Source organism: Ochotona princeps, chromosome 6 (assembly GCF_030435755.1).
Source record: "Ochotona princeps isolate mOchPri1 chromosome 6, mOchPri1.hap1, whole genome shotgun sequence".
Classification (NCBI taxonomy): Eukaryota; Metazoa; Chordata; class Mammalia; order Lagomorpha; family Ochotonidae; genus Ochotona; species Ochotona princeps.
The window spans coordinates 6139736-6155108 of record NC_080837.1 but is presented as its reverse complement, the minus strand read 5'-3'; the positions used below and the strand labels follow the sequence as shown (position 1 = coordinate 6155108).

At 43.7% G+C, this 15373-nt stretch overlaps 1 protein-coding gene across 1 annotated transcript in view; it reads left to right on the top strand.

Moving 5' to 3' along the window:
• IREB2 (iron responsive element binding protein 2) overlaps nt 1-13610 on the top strand; it is a 54556-nt gene extending 40946 nt beyond the window's left edge. The window contains exons 15-22 of the mRNA XM_004594609.4: nt 131-287; nt 720-844; nt 2112-2216; nt 2304-2446; nt 7126-7273; nt 7355-7477; nt 10751-10936; nt 11629-13610. Of these exons, the coding sequence (XP_004594666.1) occupies nt 131-287; nt 720-844; nt 2112-2216; nt 2304-2446; nt 7126-7273; nt 7355-7477; nt 10751-10936; nt 11629-11739 (1098 nt within the window). The 3' untranslated portion in view covers nt 11740-13610. The remainder of the gene's footprint in view (nt 1-130; nt 288-719; nt 845-2111; nt 2217-2303; nt 2447-7125; nt 7274-7354; nt 7478-10750; nt 10937-11628) is intronic.
• Nucleotides 13611-15373: the final 1763 nt, after the last annotated feature.

Here is a 15373-nt window from a genome sequence, read left to right as displayed (position 1 = left end):
TGCTGGGTTGTTTCGTTGTCTTACCTTCAGTGCTGTGATGTTTGAGATTGCTTCTGTGTGACGATGCAGATTTGTTCCATTATTTGAATATATTTATATGTATATGTTTGTTTTGTCTTTTTTTTTTCAGGGTGATTTGGTTACCTGTGGAATTTTATCTGGAAACAAAAATTTTGAAGGTCGTCTTTGTGATTGTGTTCGTGCCAATTATCTTGCCTCTCCGCCCTTAGTGGTGGCTTATGCCATAGCGGGCACAGTCAATATAGATTTCCTGACGGAGCCTTTAGGTATCTTGCCTATTATATGTATATATCTGTACGTACCTTTTTTCATAAAAATTATAACGTTTTTGAAATGTTTCTTGGACCACCATCCACTTTATGATTAATTTCAGAAAAAAATTTGTGGTAGGTATTACATAGTTACTAATTTCTGTCTTTATAAGAATGTAAAATGTAATAATTCTTTTTTAAAAAAAAGTTCTTTCAACTGCTTAAGCAGCCTGTTGTTGAATGATTTACTTGATTTCTTTTTTTTTGTTTTTGTTTTTATTGTTATATTTTGACAGTCTTTGCATAGCTAATTAGGATAAAAAAGTTCAAGGGCTACAGGAAAGTGGGTAAGATTTACTTGATTTCTGTGCTGTGTCTTTGAAAAGGTGTGAACAGTGTGAGGGGTTGTTTATCACAGTGAGTACTACGTTAAACTCTTTCCATCAGGGACTGACCCCACTGGCAAGAATGTTTACCTGTGTGATATTTGGCCTACTCGAGAAGAAGTGCATCAGATCGAGGAAGGACATGTTATTTCAACCATGTTTAAAACACTAAAGGAAAAGATGGAGGTAAGAGACACATTTGTTTCATGAATAGTGTTCTTTTCTGCAACTTGCTTTCTGAATAGAGTAAAAATGAAACTGCTTGTAGTCCCTGGTTTTTGTAATAGTCATTTTATATCTGGAATCACTGATTATAAAGAAAAAAATCAGCTTGGAGTTTTAGAATTTGTTTATTTACTGAAATGTATAGCATCTGTGTAATACTTAGTACTGTGTAAGTTCAGTCCAGTGTCTGGCAGCCTGAGTGCAGGTGCCCTTCTCAGAAATGGTCCTTTCTTCTCCGTGCATTCAGCTGCTTCAGAAAGATGCCCGGCAGCCTCGTGGGAGACACTGGGAGTCCCTGTGTGATGGCTCAGGTCAATGGGCTCTGGGCTGCAGCCCCAGCCTCACGAGTCCTGATGTTAGGGACATGAGGGGAGTGCTCCAGTAGGTGCCAGATCTCTCGATCCTTCTGCCTTTCAAGTAACTTTTTTTTTTAATTGCACTCTAACCGGTTCCCTAGCCATTTATCCTATCTGTCTGACCAATGATGCTTTTTTAAAACATATTTCAGAGACTTTTACAGGTATTGATTGATTGATTGATTGATTGATTGATTTGAAAGGCAGAGAGAAACAACCCCTCTCTGTTGGTTCTCTCCACATGCCTTAGAGCAGCTAGTGCTGCGGCTTCGTCCAGGCCTGCCGTGTAGCTGGCAGGGCTCCAGCTACCAAACGCCATCTGTTGCCTCCCAGAGTGCTCCTTAGTAGGAGCCGGGCCTGGACCCAGGCACTTCCAGGTGGGACTCAGGTCTGCCAGATGACCTCTTCACCATCATGCTAAATGCCTCCCCTCCAGAAATGGTTTCATTTCTTTGTTTGCTTTGGTTTTTTAGGATTGATGGATTGACTGCTTTGAAAGAGTTTCACAGAGCAAGGAGGAAAGAGAGATCCTCATCATCTGGTTCATTCCCCAAGTGGTTACAGTAGCCAGGGCTCAGAGGAGCCTCATCCTCATCTCCCACATAGGTGGCAAGGGCCCAGGTACTTGGCCCATCTTCAGCTGCTTTTGCTAGGCCATTAGTAGAAAGCTGGATTGAAGGTGGAGCAGCTGAGACACAAGCCAATGCCTGTAAGGGAAGTTGGAGTCACAAGCAGTAGCTTTACTTCCTATGCCACAGTGCTGATACCCAGGAATGTTTTTATGTATGTACATAAATACAGTTTTTGGTTTTGATATAGGCATCTTAAATACTTCCTGGTTGCTTTTGTCTTTCTTTTACCCATCATCACAGATTGGAAATAAACGATGGAATTCCCTAGAAGCGCCTGAGTCAGTTTTGTTTCCATGGGACCTAAAGTCCACTTATATTAGATGTCCTACGTTTTTTGATAAGCTTGTGAGTACTGTTTTGCTTTTTAAAGAATGTTGTTATAAGCCCAAAGTCCTTGTGAAGAGTTCAGTGCCTTCGACTTGTTCCTTTTAGACCAAAGAGCCAGTTGCACTGCAGCCCATTGAGAACGCCCACGTCTTGCTGCACCTGGGGGATGCGGTCACCACCGATCACATCTCACCTGCCGGGAGCATCGCTCGGAGTAGTGCTGCTGCCAAGTACTTGACACATAGAGGGTAGGTCCCACAGCGCTGTTGGGTTGCTGTCCTGCTGGTGAAGAAGCTTCTGGTCCTGTCCCCTGTCTGGTGGTCACGTGCTTGGAGCAGGAACACAGAGGAGCATCTCCTGTAGTGGGCTCTGCGTGTCACTGTAGGAATCAGAAATGCTGCTTTAGATGGAGGCCTGAGAGTGTTAACAGCCCATTGGAAACCAGCCAGCTTCCTTTTATAGGAATGCAGTGAAGGGGATTATATAGGTTATAACACTTGCTTAATCCGAGGCTAGGGTTGATGTGTATCAAATCAAAGGACAGTGAATTACTGCTTAAGAGTCTGCATTTAACAATAAACACAAATGTAAGAGGCTTTTTGTGTAGGAGATTAGAAACCAAATGTACTGGAAGACTTAAATTTCCCCATGATTAATCAATGTAGAGTTGCTCTGTTATTGAAGAATTGTTTTGACACCAGAGATGAAGTTTTGTTAAAAAGCAGAAATCTCAGCACCTAATACCTGACTAACTCTTAAATGCTTATTTATTAATGCTTATTAAGCCTGAGCAATTCAGATGGCAAATTTGTCATTGAAATATCTTATCAGTGCTATGTGACTTGAATTGACAAGAAATAATATTGCATAACTTTTATCAGAGTGGTAAGAAATAAAGTAAGTGTTCTCACTTTTTGGTTTTGATTTCAATATTGGTGGTAATTATGTTTCCATTTAAAAAAAGCTAGTCACCATTTCTCTCCTTAGGATTTTCATATATATATATATATTACAGTTTTTTATTTGAATTTCTTGGTACATTTAATCCAGTCATTCTCATTGGTTTGAATTTTTTTTTTTTTAGATTTACTTTTTTTTATTACAAAGTGAGATATACAGAGAGGAGGAGAGACAGAGAGGAAGATCTTCCATCTGATCATTCACTTCCCAAGAGCCGGTTTGACCAATGATGCTTTTTGGGAACCAGGAACCTCTTCCAAGTGTCCCACATCGGTGCAGGGTCCCAAAGCTTTTTGGGCCGTCCTCGACTGCCTTCCCAGGCCACAAGCAGGGAACTGGATGGGAAGCAGGGCCGCCGGGATTAGAACCGGCACCCATATGGGATCCTGGCATATTCAAGGCGAGGACTTTAGCCGCTCGGCCACGGTGCCGGGCCCTGGTTTGAATTTTCTAAAAATAAAGATGCTTAAACTCCTGACCATTATGGTCTTGAAGTAAGAAATTTACATGTAAAGCTTTAGAGTATTGTTGCCTGTGCATGAAAGACCAAATTAGAAACTGGGAAGAGTTGGTTGTCGGGATTAGCATGTGGCCCAAAGGGTTTAGCCACCTCGCGTGCCAAGTCCAAGCTACTTGCTGCTGATGCACCCAGGAAATCTGCAGAAGTCAGCCTGAATATGTGGGCCAGATAGGGAACCCCGGTGGGATTCCAGGCTCCTGGCTTAAGCCTGACACAGTGTCCACTGATGCATCCCTTTGCAGAGTAAGGCAGCAAATTGAAAATCTCTGTCTTCTGCCTCTTTCACTCCTTTTTTTTTTTTTAAGATTTATTTATTTTTATTGCAAAGTCAGATTATATAAAGAGGAGGAGAGACAAAGAGGAAGGAAGATCTTCCATCTGATTATTCACTCCCCAAGTGACCGCAATGGCCGGAGCTTAGCCGATCTGAGGCCAGGAGCCTCTTCTGGGTCTGCCACGTAGGTGCAGGGTCCCAAAGCTTTGGGCCGTCCTCAACTGCTTTCCCAGGCCACAAGCAGGGAGCTGGATGGGAAGTGGAGCTGCCGGGATTAGAACCAGTGCCCACATGGGATCCCAATGCGTACAAGGCAAGGACTTTAGCCACTAGGCCACTGCGCCGGGCCCATCCACCTCTTCGGCTCTTAATTTTCCAATCAGTTAACTAAAATGAAATTGGTTGTTGATTGCTGAGATTAATTTAATTATTTCTTGTTCCTAAAAAGTCTTTTTTTTTTTTTTTTTATAATCTTTACATAGTTAATTAGGGCACAAAGGTTCAAGGGCTGCAGGAAAGTGGGTGAGACTATTATTTCCGTATTTTTTTTTCCTGTGTCAAGATAAAGACCCATCTTGGGTCCCTGATGTGGGGCATGCTCCGAGGGTCCTACTCAAGAGGTTTTGATAGCTGAACAGTTATGAATTACTGCCAGTGTCGCCATTCCAAGCATGATGAGGTCGCTGCAGAATCCACTGATTGACATAGTCTACCTTAGAGTCTTTGTTTGCCCAGTTTTTCTCTGACAACACATGGCTGGGGTAGTTGATTGATTTGTTCTATCCTCTGTTGTGGTGCCAGGTGTCCTCTGCAGGTTCTGATAGACTGCCATATCCTCCATGTGCACCTGGTTCTGCTTTCCACTGCTCCGTCTGAGCCTCTGAGGAGGCTTGGCTCTAGTACTTGCACTCCATGGCAGACCATGGAACCTGCACTTCTCTTCACGGTCAGGGTTCTGAGTCCGGCAGTTCGATTGGGGAGATCCCAAAAGAAACTTTGTCTGAGGTGATCCCAGACCAGATTCTTGTGTGTACTTGCAAGTACAGGGTTCGGTACAGTTCATCGCCCCAATCAGCTGGTGGTTGCAATTGCTGGGTCGGTTCTGTTTTCAGCCCTGTCTTTCACTGTAAAAAGTCATTTCTATATTTACGATTCATTAGCAGTGAGTACCCCCAGTACCCATGTTGTGGTGGTCAGTGATTGTTCTCTCTCTCTCTCTCTCTCTCTCTCTCTCTCTGTCTCTCTGTCTCTCTGTCTCCTGTCTCTCTAAAGCTTTATTTATTTTTGAAAGACACAGATCTTCCTGCCTACTGGTTCTCTCTACAGCTGTGCAGGTCACTGACATGGGTGGGTGGCAGAGGCCCAAGTACTTGACCTATCTTCTGCTTTCGCAGGTGTGTTAGTAGGGAGCTGGACCAGAAACAGAGCAGCCAGGACTCTAGCCCACACTCTGATGTTGCTTAGCCCTTTGTGCTGTACACCATACCCTCAGCAACCTCCACCCTATATGGTGGTCTGACTTTAGCCAGAAGTGTGGGAGTTGTCCCAGGTCGTCAGGCTTCTGGCAGAAGATTTTCAGGGCTGATGTCCAAGCATAGTGGGCTAAGCCTCTGCCTGGAGCATCAATATGCCATATGGGTGCTGGCTTGTGCCCCAGACGCTCCACCTTCCATCCAGCTCCCTCTTCATGTTCTGGAACAGCAGCAGAGCATGGCTCAAGTCCTTGGGCTCCTGTACCCCTGTGGGAGACTGGAGAGAAGCTCCTGGCTCCTGGCTCCTGGCTCCTGGCTCCTGGCTTTGGATTGGCTCAAGTCTGGACATTGAGGGAAGCCATTTGAGAAGTGAACCAAGAGATGAAAGAGCTTTCTGTTTTTCTTTCTCTAATTCTGTTTTCAAATAAAAAATAAGTAATTTGCTAGGAGCTGTTCTTCTTCCAGAGCAGTGGCCCGTGCACAGGGTGGAGTGTGACTTTGCAAATGAAGTAGTCATCAACTGTGATTTCTAAAAATAAAACTTTTCCCCTCTTATTTTTTTTTAAGATTTGTTTATTTTTATTGCTAAGTTAGATACACACAGAGGAGGAGAGAGAGGAAGATCCTCTGTCCGATGATTCACTCCCCAAGTGACCACAACAGCCGGTGCTGTGCCGATCCGAAGCCAGGAGCCAGGAACTTCCTCCAAGTCTACCACGCGGGTGCAGAATCCCAAAGCATTGGGCCATCCTTGACTACTTTCCCAGGCCACAGGCAGGGCGCTGGGTGGGAAGTGGAGTTGCCAGGATCAGAACCAGCACCCATATGGGATCCCGGGGCGTTCAAGGCGAGGACTTTAGCCTGTAGGCCACGCCGCCAGGCCCTTCCTCTCTTTTTAAGAAAAAAGTTATCTTTCTTTTTAAAAGGTAGCCATTTCGGTTACCTTTAATTCGTCACTGCTCAAAAATGGGACATAATGAGTATAGATGAGAGTAATAACTAAAATGGCTTAAAATATAAGGAATATGTTTTAACTAAAATGGCTTAAAATATAAGGAATATGTTTTAATCTATGAGTTCATAATCATTTAAGAGACAAAAGTTGGTTACCTTTAAAACATATTAGGGAACCAATTCAAATTTCATTTATTTATATGTTTTTAGAGATTGGAAGAAGCAGAATTCATGAATTCACTGTCGTAATTTGGGGTACATTCATGGGCATTCATATATATATATATGCATTTTAAACATAGATAAATCTAATTATTTTTATTGGAAAGGCAGATTTACAGAGAAGGAGAAACAGAAAGATCTTCATCTGCTAGTTCACTCCCCACATGCTACAGTAGCCAGAGCTGAAGCAATCCAAAGCCAGGAGCCTCTTCTGGGTCTCCCACGTGGGTGCAGGGTCCCAAGGCTTTGGGCCATTCTTGACTGCTTTCCCAGGTCACAAGCAGGGAGCTGGATGGGAAGCGGGGCCGCCGGGATTAGAAACCGGCACCCATATGGGATCCCAGCACTTGCAGGTAGAGTATAATCCAGTTGAGCCTTCATGTTGGCCCCATTTTTTCTTCTGTTCTTCTTGAAATTTTCCACAGGTTAAAAAAGAAAAAAAAAGGTATGTGCATAAGTTTTAGCAGTTCACCAGTATATATATACAAATTTGAATGAAAAATGACTTTGAGCATTTTCTTGTAGCCTTACCCCTCGTGAATTCAACTCGTATGGAGCCCGCAGGGGCAATGATGCTGTGATGACAAGAGGCACGTTTGCAAATATCAAACTTTTTAACAAGTTTATTGGGAAGCCAGCTCCCAAGACCATCCATTTCCCTTCAGGACAGACGGTAAGGCGGCACCACAAGCACGGAGCCTGGGGCCTGGGTCAGAGTGTGTGCTCATGGTGTTTGTGCTTGTCTGACCCACAGCTGGATGTCTTCGAAGCTTCAGAGCTATACCAGAAGGAAGGCATCCCACTGATCATATTAGCTGGGAAGAAATACGGCTCTGGAAACTCGAGGGACTGGGCTGCCAAAGGACCCTACTTACTGGTATTGGTTCTTAACACTTATCGTTTCAGCTTCAAAGAGTGTTTGTCAGAAACATCCTGTCAGAATCTAGTTGGTCTACTTGAGTTTTGGTGTTTTGTGTTCAATGGTTTTTTTGGACCTGGTTGTAAAGTAAGTCACAAAGTTTGAAGAAAATAGAATTAAAAGTTTTTATTTTTGGCACAAAATGTTTGAAATCCAAGCATAGTTTCTGAACACACATACTCTGTGAACTTAATTTTAAGACCCCTAATATTGGTATGAGTTTTTCTCATTGGTTTTATTTTTTTTTTAATTCTTTTTTTAAAGATTTATTCAGTTTATTACAGCCAGATATACACAGAGGAGGAGAGACAGAGAGGAAGATCTTCGTCTGATGATTCACTCCCCAAGTGAGCCGCAACGGGCCGATGCGCGCCGATCTGAAGCCGGGAACCTGGAACCTCTTCTGGGTCTCCCACGCGGGTGCAGTGTCCCAATGCATTGGGCCGTCCTCGACTGCTTTCCCAGGCCACAAGCAGGGAGCTGAATGGGAAGTGGAGCTTCCGGGATTAGAACCGGCGCCCATATGGGATCCCGGGGCTTGCAAGGCGAGGACTTTAGCCGCTAGGCCACGCCACCGGGCCCTTTCTCATTGGTTTTAGAGAATATTTTATACTGATCTAGCTGCATTTTAAAATCTGCATTTGATTAAGCATTTCCTTAGGTGGCAAAGTCAATATGGTAGAGGGAAAACAGATTCTATTCTAAACCTGGCTTTATAATAATCACTGTAACCATTGATTGTTATTGGCTGATCGTCTTACTATCTCCAGTTTGCTCCATGTGGGGTTAAGAGGCTCAGGGGTAGTAGGCCAACTTTCACTGTTTTCCCTCTACTACCCAGAGATGATGAGGTAATGCCTGGCTGTGTGCCAGGAAAGCAGTTGTTCCAAGACTGTTTCTTCATTGCAGAACAAATAGTCTGCAGAGAGGGCAGTCACATGACCTGCTTCTCTTGGAAGCTGGAGTTGTAGGAAGGCTGCCCAGACACACCCTACAGCTCCTTCTTAATTTCCGTATTCTGTTGCTTCCTCCAGATGTGGATACTCTGAGGAGTTGTAGGAGTAAACCAGATTTACCAGTATTTCTCAGACACTAATCATGAGTGTTACAAATACTGATAGATACTGATTCCTTGTGCTCTAAACATTTTTTCATTATTTGAAAGGCAGGATTACAGAGAGAAAGGGAGACGTACCCTTCATCCACTGGTTTATTCCCCCAAATGGTTGCAGAAGCTTGGGAACCGAATGGAAGCCAGGACCCAGGGCCCTTCATCAGGGTCTCCCACACAGATGCAGAAGTCACTCACTTGGGTCATCTTGTGCTGCTTTCTCAGGCACATTTATAGAGAGCTGGATCGGAAATGAAGCAGCTGGGGCTCAATCCTGTGCCCATGTGAGATCCCAGTATCTTAACTTGCTGTACCACAACAGCATCCCCCCCCATTTTTGTTTGTTAGGGTGGGGAGCTTTGGCTAGCCTCCTCGTTAGCCATGAAAAGCTGATTGCAAACCCCAGCTGAGGGCTGCCTTTGGTTGGGTCTGAGTCTTCCTGTTAGGTGTTGGGGGGCTAAGCCCCATTTGTCCATACCTGTGAGTTGTCTTGCTAAGGCCGTTCAGTGTTCTCAGGGGAAGAAATTCAGGGTATAGTCCGTGCATCCCCTATCTCCTTAGTGCAGCCTTTCTCCATGGCCGGTGTGCCTTTGTCTCCTGGAGCTGCTGACACCCTCAGGACAAACACCGTGTTTGCCGTTAAAAACAGCTTGACTCTGTGAGTACAGATGAACATGCAGCATGCATGAACACATGCAGAGTGCATTTGTGGTGTTAACATTTTGGAAGTGAGGAGGAAGACACAATTAAGAAAAACTGACCTCATTAAAAGGCTCTTTAGAGGGCCCAGTGTGGTAACCTAGTGGCTAAAGTCCTTGCCTTGCAAGTACCGGGATCCCATACAGGCACTGGTTTGTGTCCTGCTTGTGGCCTGGGAAAGCAGTCGAGGGTAACACAAATTCTTGGGACCCTGCACCGTGGGAGACCCAGAGGGGGCTCCTGGCTCCTGGCTTCAGATCAGCTCAGCTCCGGCCATTGGCAGCCACTTGGGGAGTGAATCAGTGCACGGAAGATATCCTCTCTTGTCTCTCCTGCTCTCTGTCAAGCTGACTTTCCAATAGAAATAAACAAATCTTTTTAAAAAGAACAAGGCTGATTAAGGAGTCCCAGGTTATAGCCTGTCAAGCCTGTTTTCTACAGAATACAACCATTTCCTCTTCCAGAATGTAGAGAAGGGATGGGAATTTTCTCCTGCCAGTGGCCATTTGGCTATTTAAGACATCATCTGTGGCCCACATGAACCTATCAGTGTGAAAATTAGTAACTGTAGATTCATTGAATTTTGAGTCCAACTGTGGCTGCTTTGGTAGGACCAGATCAAATAATTTCACAGTCCTTGGATGACCCTTATTTTCCCCAACCCTGTTCCAGAGCCTCCTAGACAGACCTCCAATCTTTTGCAGTCTCACAATTGGCATTCTTACTAATAAAGTAAGAACTGCCTGGTATTCTCTCATTTCAATTTCATCTGTTTGTGGTTTCAACATTGCTAAATCAGTTATCCTCTAACTTGTAAACATTTACAGAATTTCCTCTCCCATTCTCTTAATTGTTACGGGTTTATACCATCTTAACCCTCTTTAGTGGCTTTCCAAGAGGGAGCATTGGGGCAGATGTGATACCCACATTCCTCATTAGAGGGCCTGGGTTTGGCATTTGGTTCTGGTTCCTCTAGCCTCTCCTGCTAGGTAGTGGGAATGACTGACTGCGTCGCTGCACCCAGGCAGGAAGTTCTGGGCTTCCACCATCAGCTCTGGCCAAGTTCTGGCCATTACAGGCACTTGGGCCATGGACCAGCAGATGGAACTGTGTGCTTCTGTGTCTGCAACAGGGAGATAGAGAGTTGACAAACACATCTTAGCCCCATGGTGAAGGAACTGAAATTCTCCAGGTCCCTCAGAGCCACCCCTTACTAGGGCTGTGATTCCATGATGTGCCCTGGAGGTGGCTAACAGGGCCTCAGAATCGCTTGAGGATCTCCTGTGAGGTCTTGTAAATACTGAATGCAACACTGAACTCGGGTGTCGGGTATTGAAAGATCATAGTAAATCTAACCCCTGTGAATACTCAAGAAATCATCTTCCAAAAAAATGATTAAAGGTAATATTCACTTTTTACAGGGTGTGAAAGCTGTTTTAGCTGAAAGTTATGAAAAGATACACAAAGATCATTTGATTGGAATTGGCATCATTCCACTTCAGTTTCTTCCAGGAGAAAACGCAGAGTCCTTGGGCATCTCTGGCAGAGAAACATTTTCTTTAACTTTTCCTGAAGAACTGTCTCCTGGGATTACATTAAGTATAAAGGTATTGTGCAAATTTTCAAGTCTGTGATCACTTGCCTGGGTGGTCATAAAGTGAGGAAGACAAAGTGTAGCAAGTCATGTGCAGATGTCTGTCAGGGCCAGCGGTTAGGCCTAGGCCATTGCGATGGCTCTGGTCCTGCATGTTTAACCTGTTCATGTTCTTGCGGGCAAGTAGAGAGCATGGAATGCCTGGAGACACAGAGAATGCTCTAGCTTCATGTGTGCACTCTGGTTTGTACTTCGCAGCTCTTCTTGCGTTGATGTGATTTTAACTCGGGCATGTGCTTCACTTCAAACAGAAGACCAAGTTGAGCATTTAGGATTAGAGGTGCCTTAAGCAAGGGAAAGAGAAGCAGACACTGTGCACTGAATAGTGTAAGCTGAATAAGTTTCACGAACATAATGTCCCCAGACCATTAGTCAAAATCTGAGTCTCTTGAAGGCCTGTTCTGTTTCATCTAATATTTGTTCTTTAGGATCAGGAATGAAATACCCATTTTCTTACTTAGCTGTGAAGGTCTTAAGTTCAGTATCTCAATATTTTTGAGTAGCAGAACTATTCCCAGGAGTCAGAGTGTCTGAAGTCAGAACCAGGTAAGACAGACAAGTTAGGTGGCAGGTTTTAGTCATTGGCTGTGAATACACAAGAAACACTGAGAGTTTTACCATTCATGTTTATTTTCTTTTTTCAAGACAAGTTCTGGTAAAGTATTCAGCGTGATTGCTTCATTTGAGAATGATGTGGAAGTCACCTTGTACAGACATGGAGGATTATTGAACTTCGTGGCACGAAAATTCTCCTAGTATCTGCTTGCCAGGGAGACCACTCCTGACCGGTGACCGTCGCGCCCTTGTGCTGGATGGAGCCAGGGACTCCGCCTGCAACTGCAGATCGTCCCTGGGCCCTCAGTGCTCTGGTCCATGGATGTAACGATCACGAATCAATGTGGTAACTGAGATGAAATCTTCTTGATTTTAAATCATATACGAATGGTGCTATTAACATTGCTAAAATCAACGTGTGGCGTGTGACGTGTGTTGTGGAAGCCTGTAAGTATGGGGGGAGGTATTTGATCAAACCATTTGTAAATAAAGGCAGAGTTTGAACTTGTTGAAGATCCCTGTATGAGTAAACTCTGGAGCTGTCTGTGCAGCTTTGCACCTGAAACTGTACTACTGTTTGTTGGTGTAAGACTAGCAGGTGGGAAGAGCAAGAGGCTAGACTCTCAGACTGTGCAAGTTGGAAAATGATTTGTAAGTGGACTTTGAAGTATAATAATTCTTTTTTCACCATTGTGCTGGACTGTAGACTCAGTCTGTCTGCAAGGATGAACTTGTCCCGCATCACAATCCTGTGTTCCCACCAAGCAGAGCGGAGTGTGTGGCTCTGAGCAGCAGCAGCCAGAGCATGCCTCCTGGGATGCAGCCCTTAGATGCCAGGAATGTGCTGGGCTGAGCCTCAGGCAAGCCTCATGGGGCACGGTGGTCATTTGAATCCATGATTTTGCTCTCCTCATCTGATGTTAGAAGTTCCTAAAACCTTATTCAGTACCAAAATTCCACTTTTTAGTTGCTGAAGAGAAATTTAGTCATTAAACTCTACACTGGCTTCCCCTAGACTTTTAAATTATCCACCCTAAATTACATGGGGCCCAGCCCTAGGCATCTTTAAGTATTCTTTCTTTTTTTTTTTTTTAAGTATTGTTATTTCTTAATTATTTAAGTTCACTTTGTATCTGTTAAAATCAAAGCTGACCATAAGGATAAAACACTTCAGTTATGGCTGAGTACCATATATTCCCAATACATGTGTCTATCCACTACATCATGGACCCTGCCAAAGAGCCATCTGCTAAAAATATTGGGGTGATTAATTTTAGGTGGTCATATGCCTTTTTAAATTAAGAAATTAAGTCTAGCATGTAAAAGATTGTAATAGGTTTTTTACATGAAGATTTGCATATAACCTAATTAAGTTGCTGCAGTTCCGAATTAACTCATACAGCTCAGAGCAATGGATTACTGTAAGCTGAAATGCTGAAATTACCAAATCAGTGGACAAAGACCACTGAGAACTTTGCACATAAATCAATCATGGTATCTTGAAAATATTTTGCAAATATATATTTAAACAGGAAGATGGGTAAGAATTTACTGAGACAATTTCCCTTCTTTATTTAAAATGTTCATAAGTATTTTCTTTGGTACTTTGAAATTATACTTTGTTCTTCATATATACTGTGTTATCTATCAGTGCATGTATGTTTCATTTCCATGATAATGAGTTAGGGGTGGAGAATTTACAAGCTAAATGTTAAAATACCTGTTACATGCTTCGACGGACTGGTCATTCCAAAGTGGATGTGTGGGAGGAAGGGGTGTCTATATTTGGAAGGTGTACTTGATCCATAGTCTGTAGGCACAGGCGTAGCATCGCCAGCAGGAAGGTGGTGCCAGCTAGCTGTGAAGGTGATGTCCAGGACTGAGGCAAGCACATCTTACATTTCAGGAACAGAAGCAAAATTCCCTTAATCACTTGCTTGTGTATGTCAAAGCCAAAAGTTTAGTAAGTGTGGTCTACAATTGAGAGAGCCATTGCTGTAGGCCCCAGTGTGTATACCTGATAATTCATTCTCTAGCCAAATGCTTTGTTTACCAAAAAGAAAAAGAAAAAGGCATCTGCTGGTTTTTATTGTTTTACTTAACCTCTTTTGTTGATTGTACCTGGCTAATTTAATGTTACAAAAAATAAGGGGAAAAAAACCCATAATTGTTAAAGGAAATATAAGGACAGCACACACACACAAATCAGTGTTGTGAACTTAAAGTACAATTTCAAAGGTCATTACCAACAGCAGCATTTTTTGTCTTGTGAACAACACTATGCTATATACCAGTGCCCTTTTTTACCTTTGAGTTTTGTTACTCCTATGAAACAAAATCAGTGAAAATGTAATCCTGCCCCTGGAATTGCCATTTTTTGTAAGATTTCTTAATTTTTATTGAAAAGATATACAGAGAGAAGGAGAGACAGAGAGGAAGATCTTCAGTCCGATGATTCACTCCCCAAATGGCCGCAACGGCTGGAACTACACCCGATCCGAAGCCAGGAGCTTCTTCCAGGTCTGCCTCGCGGGTGTAGGGTCCCAAGGCTTTGGGCCGTCCTCGACTGCTTTCCCAGGCCACAAGCAGGGAGCTGGATGGGAAGCGGGGCTGCCAGAACACGAACCGGCACCCCTATGGGTTCCTGGCATGTGCAAGGTGAGGACTTTAACCACTCGGCTACCACACCCAGCCCTGGAATTGCCATTATTAACCCCTAGAAATGCCATCTTGGAAACTCTGTCTCCAAGATAACAGTTACATCCAGCTGTCTGTCACCACTGGCACTTGAATGAGAGCTGTCAGAAACCCATCAGGCTGTGTCGTTGTTTATTGGCACCAAGCTACAGCTGGACTGAAAGTAAGCAGGTAAAGCTAGACCCTCAGCTGAGTGACCTAGCTGTTCACACAGGTGGGTGGAAGGGTGGAGTGTGTCACCTTCTCCATGCTGTGTTGCCAGAGGACGTGTGACTTAACTGACATTTGTCTAGGATTGAGTTAAGGCACCTCCATTTTGCCTTGAAACTTGGAAAAGACTAAAATACTGGCTGTTGACCCAACCTTAGTCTGACTTGGTGTAATGAAAGTGAGGGGAAGGGGGCAGACATTAGCATTGCAGTGGTTTTTTTTACCCTGGTGGGTGACAGTGCCGACATGTCTATCAGTTTTGCACATACTGTGTGGCGATCTCACCGAAGTAATTTAAAGCCAACAAAACAGTGTAACAGTTTTGAGTTTAATAATGTTAAGTATTGTATAGAAATATATTGGCAGCGGAGTCCAGTTGATGACATTTGTGTATATGTTACTGATGCTGTAAATTATTTTTAATAAAGAAAATTGTATTACACTTGACTCTTGTTATAAACTATTTTGTGGCAATTGAAAATAAAACACTAGGACTAATCAGGTTTCTCTTCAAACTGTTGAATTGTGTGATTGCCCAAATGTTGACCATAGTCACTTTCTTCCTCATATTCCATTTCCTTTCTATTTTTACTTGAAAGGCGGAGTTACACACAGAGATTCCACCTGCTGGTTCGCTCCCCAAATGGCTGCACAGCTGGATCTGGACCTGTTTGAAGCAAACCTCTTCTCCAAAGCAGACTTGAAGGGTTGTATATTTTTCAATTGTTTTAAAATTTACTGAAACCAATAGCTTTCATCTGCTGATTGACCCCAAATGCCAGAAACAGCCAGGAACCCAGTTACTGCAATCCAAGTCTTTCCTGTGAGTGACAGGGACTCAACTGTTTTAGCCATCTGCCCCCGGGTCAGCGTTAGCAGGAAGCTGGAATCAGGAGCTGGACAGGGAATTGACTCAAGCGCCTCACTC